Genomic DNA, 5,938 nt, shown 5'->3' on the forward strand with positions numbered 1-5,938 from the left:
TGGGGTCTCTGGCCCCACGTTTCCCTTCTACGTTGCCCTAGCAGAGGTTCTCCATGAGGGCCCTGCCCCGCTGCAGCAAACTTTTGCCTGGGTATCCAAGTGTTTCCATACATTTTCTGAAATCTAACTGGAGGTTCCCAAACCTCAATTCTTGACTCCTGTGCACCCACAGTCTCAACACCACATGGAAGCTACCAAGGCTTGGGGCTTGCACCCTCTGAAGCCACCACCTGATCTCTACGTTGGCCCCTTTCACCCATGGCTAGGATGCAGGGCACCAAGTCTCTAGGCTGCACACAGCACAGGGACCCTGGGCCTGGGCCACGAAACCACTTTTTCTTCCCAGACCTCCAGACCTGTGATGGGAGGGGCTTCCATGAAGACCTCTAACCAGACCTGGAGACATTTTCCCCATTGTCTTGGGGATTAACATTCAGCTCCTCATTATTTATTCAAATTTCTGCAGCCAACTTGAATTTCTCCTCAGAAAATGGGATTTTCTTTTCTATCACATTGTCAAGTTGCAAATTTTCCAAACTTTTATGCTCTGTTTACCTTTTAAAACTGAATGCCTTTAACAGCACCAAGTCACCTCTTGAATGCTTTGCTGCTTAGAAATTTATTCTGCCAGATACCCTAAATCATCTCTCTTAAGTTCAAAGTTCCAAAATCCCTAAGGGAGGCACAAAATGCTGCCAGTCTCTTTGCTAAAACATAACAAGAATCACCTTTGCTCCAGTTCCTAAAGATTTCATTGTCCATATCATTATCAGCATTTTGGTCAAAGCCATTCAACAAGTCTCTAGGGAATTCCAAACTTTCCCACATTTTATTGTCTTCTGAGCCCTCCAGACTATTCCAACCTCTGCCTGTTACCCAGTTCCAAAGTCACTTCCACATTTTTAGGTATCTTCTCAGCAGCACCCCACTCTCAGTACCAATTTACTGTATTAGTTCATTTTCATGCTGCTGACAAAGACATACACAAGACTGGGCAATTTACAAAAGAAGGAGGTCTAATAGGACTTACAGTTCCACGTGGCTGGCGAAGCCCCACAATCATGGCAGAAGGCAAAGAGGAGCAAGTCATGTCTTACATGGATGGTACCAAGCAAGAGAGCTTGTGCAGGAAAACTCCCCCTTATAATAACCATCAGATCTAAAGAGACTTACTCACTATCATCAGAACAACACGGGAAAGACCTGCCCCCATGATTCAGTTACCTCCCACCAGCTCCCTCCCACAACACGTGGGAATTCAAGATGAGATTTGGGTGGGGATACAGCCAAACCATATCAGATAGGTATGGCTATTTTCAAGGTTTTTTCGTTGTTTTTGCTTTTAGGTTTTGAGATTCTCTTTTGTTTTGAGAGGGAGGGAAAGAGATAATTGTGTGAAGCTAGCAGTCATCTCTAATTGAATATATTTGTTAATCAACATTTTTTCCTAAGCACGGAATAGAGCAATCAAGTGCTTATTGCTTCTCCCAGATCCTGGGGAGGAACACAAAGAGATTTCCCTTTAGTATTCAATAGTTAGTTTGACACTGCCTAATTTTAATGATGCCTCTTCGTGGCATCCACAGATCAATTAAATACCTCTAATGTCAGGCTTTTAGAGGATGGTTTTTAAGAAAACGGGTAAAAATTGCTCTTTCTGAAATTGAGATAATTTTGAAAAGTGTAGATTACCCATGGGCTATTCACAAAGTACACAATTGCTCTCTACCCAGTTGAAGACTCTGAAGGACTCCTGTTCATGGTTTACCTTGAAAAAACACCGAGTTGTGAGAGGTTACTTGTCTTAGAAATAGGGAGAAATGTATGTACAGTCACTTATAAATAAGCACTATTTCACGTGTGTAATATTACGAAATTGCAAAATGAAACAAATATTGGAAATCTTTGGCTGTATATCTTTAAATCACTTTAAAATTTATATTTTTGTATTTTACTTTATATCTCATTTCATTCTAGAAAGAATATTTTATTATAGTAAATTTAGGAAATACAAAAAGACAATATAAAGGAAAATTAAAATTACGTATTAATTTTTTATGAAAGTAACTCTACTCCAAAAATAGTACTTTCTCCCACAGTCTTTTGTCTCCTTGCTTGCTTTTCTCATTCAGAGAATAGCTAATCTGCTGCCAGCATGGTACTACAACTTCCGGGTTACCATGGTGACGTGGGGAGATCCAGAATTGAGCTGCTGTGACAGCTCTACCATCAGCTTCATAACAGGTGAGGCATATGTGGGGAATGGTTCCATGAGGAGGGAGCATTATTGTGAGGAGTTACCAAGGTTCCAAATCTCTAGAAAGTGCCAGTCATTCACCCAGCACTGGTGAACATCAGTTTCATGGGAGATAATATTGATTCTGATGATTCATTATTTTGTTTAGTTGATAATCTTTAAAAATCAAAATACCATTTTTATTCTGAGCTACCACCATTGACTTATTTTATTGTGAGGCACTGACCTTAATTTATGTACTCCCCAGCTGGGATTGATTAGAATAGAGATATGGCAGGCACAGCCATCAGCTTTACACTACACAGTCAATTGATTTTACCCATATGATTATTATACTTGTTAGAGTGCCTCCATTTTCTTATTAATTAAGCCATTTTTAAAGTCATAGGCTGACTGCAGTAGGGTCCATTGTGGAAATAAAAAAATAGGGTTTAGAGACAGATAGATCTGGATTTGAATAGACCCTCCCACACACCACATATAATCTTGAGCACGTTAACGTTTCTAAACCGGTTTTTTTTAAACGTGGAAAATGAGGATGATAATAGTATCAGTTGTCTGTTATTACAACTTCATTATTATATAAGCTACTTTGCAAAATACATGGCACAAAGTTTAAGCACTTAAAAAACGATTAGTCTCAGATCCTCGGAAACCTTAAATTATGTAGTTGCATCATCAGTAGTCAGAGATAGCAATGAAAAGGGAAAATTCATCAAAGAAACACTAATCTTTGTTGTTTGAACTAAGACATTTCAAGAAACTTTTATCAAACGACAAGGTTGTAATTAGAGTTGTCCTGAGAAAACAGAGGAGAAAAATACTGCTTAGAAGAATAATCTGGCAAACAGTTTCCTCAGTGGACATCTAGTTAACGCTGTTGAAATTTATCAGTGAAAAACAGTGGAAAGAAATCAATGATCTGTGAATTCTTACACAATTAACTTCCATAAGCATGTCTCTTTTCTCTACTAGCCAATATCCAGAGCACTTTTTGTTCCAGATTTTAATAGTAATATTAGAGCATAAAAGTAAAATAATACCCAAAAAGGAGAAAATAGCAATTACTTGGCAAGCACTGTGTTAGGCGTTTACCTATATTGATAATCACATATTTAATTATAATTAAACTTCACTGTATCAATAATTCTTATAATTTAACTATATTGATATAAACGTTCTGAGAACGCTCTTTCCTTCTCACCACAACAGTTGTCTAGAAAAAGCCCAGATGTAACATCTCAACCTGGGACTACTCATTTCTAGCTGTCAAACTTTGAGCAAATTATCTTAATGATTCTGGGCTTCTATTTTCTCACCGGCAGAACCCCCTAAAATATCAGCTAAATAGGCTCTAAAGCCTACTTGGAGACAACTGGTTAGTAGAGCAAGACTTAATATATTGAACACCACCTTGACAGTCTATGCACTGTCTCTTAAGGGGGGCAAAAGAAATGAAATATTAATAGGATTTGGCTTTCTGGTTCGAGCGGTTTAAAGTATGCCTTTCAAGATGGGAAATTGACTAGGATTTGGCATACTTCATAACAGTTTAAATGGACATAGCAAGCCTGGATTCATAAACTATGGTTAATAAACAAGCTGCTTACCTGTTAAGCAGTCTGTTGTCTCCAATGTATTGATGTTGACGATTTTCTATCTTTTCCTGGGTCAAATAAATAAATGATGCTGAACCAGCAGTCTGTAGGTATTGTCTGAGCATATTGACAGAGATGGTCTCAATTCTCACATCTATAAAATGGGTATAATAATAATAAATAGTAATAAATATCCCACAGTATGTGTGAGAATTAAATCATGTAACGTAAGTCACTATTACAATATATATGATAGATTATTATCATGTTTATACTTATTTTTTAAACCAGTTGAAAATTGTAGTAGGCTTTTTTTTAATCTTCTTTTTTTTACATTTTACTTTAAGTTCTGGGATGCATGTACAGAACATGCAGGTTTGTTACATAGATATACATGTGCCATGGTGGTTTGCTGCACCTATCAACCTGTCATCTAGGTTTTAAGCCCCACATACATTACGTATTTGTCCTAATGCTCTCCCTCCCCTTGCTCCCACCCCCCAACAGGCCTCATATAATGCGAATACTTATAACAAACATTCATAACTAGCTATGCTTTCAAAAATAATTATTCACTGAAGAATTTGTAATATATAAAGTAAAAACGCATGTGTGTGTGATGTTTTTTACCTTCTTATTTAAAGCAAATAAGAATCTCATGCTTAGCTCTCCTATGCTTTAATTTTCCAAATTGTGTGGTATAAAAGGAAACAAGAACAAAATATTTGAATTAGGTGTGATTTATTAGGAACTCAAGTATACCATCTTTGTTAGGCAATTCAGTTGACTAGCCCTCAATCGTAGTAATTATGCTGAGGGGCCAAATTATTAATAAACAAATAGTGACATCTTGTGGCCTGCTAGCAATATGCTAGGTTTTAAAGCAACAACATGGAAATAAAAATCTGACATGTTGAGAGGAAAGAGACATACTTCTGGGTTTGCAATTTTAAAGATATTTCTTTTCCTCACTAACATTGGAACATGAGAAAATATCCTTTGAAGAAATATATGCATAGGTTCTTGTATATGATGAAGTATGTTGGAATATATTAGGAGGTTATAAGGAAGCCAAGGTTATTTTCCTTTAGTAGAATATTCTGAAATATGATGTAGATTTCTGTTACTTGTTAGATGAATTGTTTATCTTTCAAGATTTTATTGCTAAGCATACTATATAAATGCTACTCCTATTTCACATGAAACAGAAATGCATTTTTACTTTATATATTACAAATTCTTCAGTGAATATTTTTGAAAGCATAGCTAGTTATGAATGTTTGTTGTAAGTATTAGCATCATATTAGGAGAAATGATTCTTTATAGAAATTTTCCAAAGATTTTAGTTGACATTATGCTGTATCTCAGAATGGAACACCGACTGTCTTCAAACCAACGTACACATGATACTTAAATTCAACTGCGTATTTGTTTTTTAAAATAATCAGAGTTAGCAGTTACTTTAAAAAGTAATTAAAATATGTTTTCACAGCCTATATAGTATAAAGCTTGTGATGAATTCTCCTCCCTAGTTAGCAAATTTTTAATTTTTTTTTTTTTTGGCTGGGCATGGAAGCTCATGCCTGTAATCCCAGCACTTTGGGAGACCAAGATGGGCAGATTGCTTGAGCCCAGGAGTTCGAGACCAGCCTAGGCAACATAGAAAGACCCCAGCTCTACAAAAAATACAAAAATTAGCCAGGTATGGTGGCCTGTACCTGTAGTCCTAGCTACTTGGTAGGCTGAGGCAGGAGGGATGCTTGAGCCTGGGAGGTCGAGGCTGCAGTGAGCCGAGATTGTGCCACTGCACTACCGCTTGCGTGACAGAGTGAGACCCTGCCTCAAAAATAAAAATAAAAATAAAATAAATTAAAAGTAATTTTTTTTTTTTTGAGGCAGGGTCTTACTCTGTCACCCAGGCTGGAATGCAGTGGCAGGCTCATGGTTCTCTGCAGCCTGAACCTCCTGGGCTCAAATAGTCCTACCCTCTCAGCCTCCCTAGTAGCTAGGACAACAAGGTGTGCCACCATGCCCGGTTGAATTTTCTAATTTTTTGTAGAGATGGGGTTTTGCTATGTTGCCC

At 37.3% G+C, this 5,938-nt stretch overlaps 1 protein-coding gene across 2 annotated transcripts in view; it reads left to right on the forward strand.

Moving 5' to 3' along the window:
• The window catches only part of PTPRO (protein tyrosine phosphatase, receptor type, O), a 283,195-nt gene that overhangs the window by 189,268 nt on the left and 87,989 nt on the right, over positions 1 to 5,938 (forward strand). For both annotated transcript variants that reach the window (XM_011990820.1, XM_011990821.1), the window contains exon 10: positions 2,133 to 2,244. In XM_011990820.1, coding sequence (XP_011846210.1) covers positions 2,133 to 2,244 — 112 coding nt within the window. The remainder of the gene's footprint in view (positions 1 to 2,132; positions 2,245 to 5,938) is intronic.

This window comes from Mandrillus leucophaeus, unplaced genomic scaffold, assembly GCF_000951045.1.
Source record: "Mandrillus leucophaeus isolate KB7577 unplaced genomic scaffold, Mleu.le_1.0 Scaffold383, whole genome shotgun sequence".
NCBI lineage: Eukaryota > Metazoa > Chordata > Mammalia > Primates > Cercopithecidae > Mandrillus > Mandrillus leucophaeus.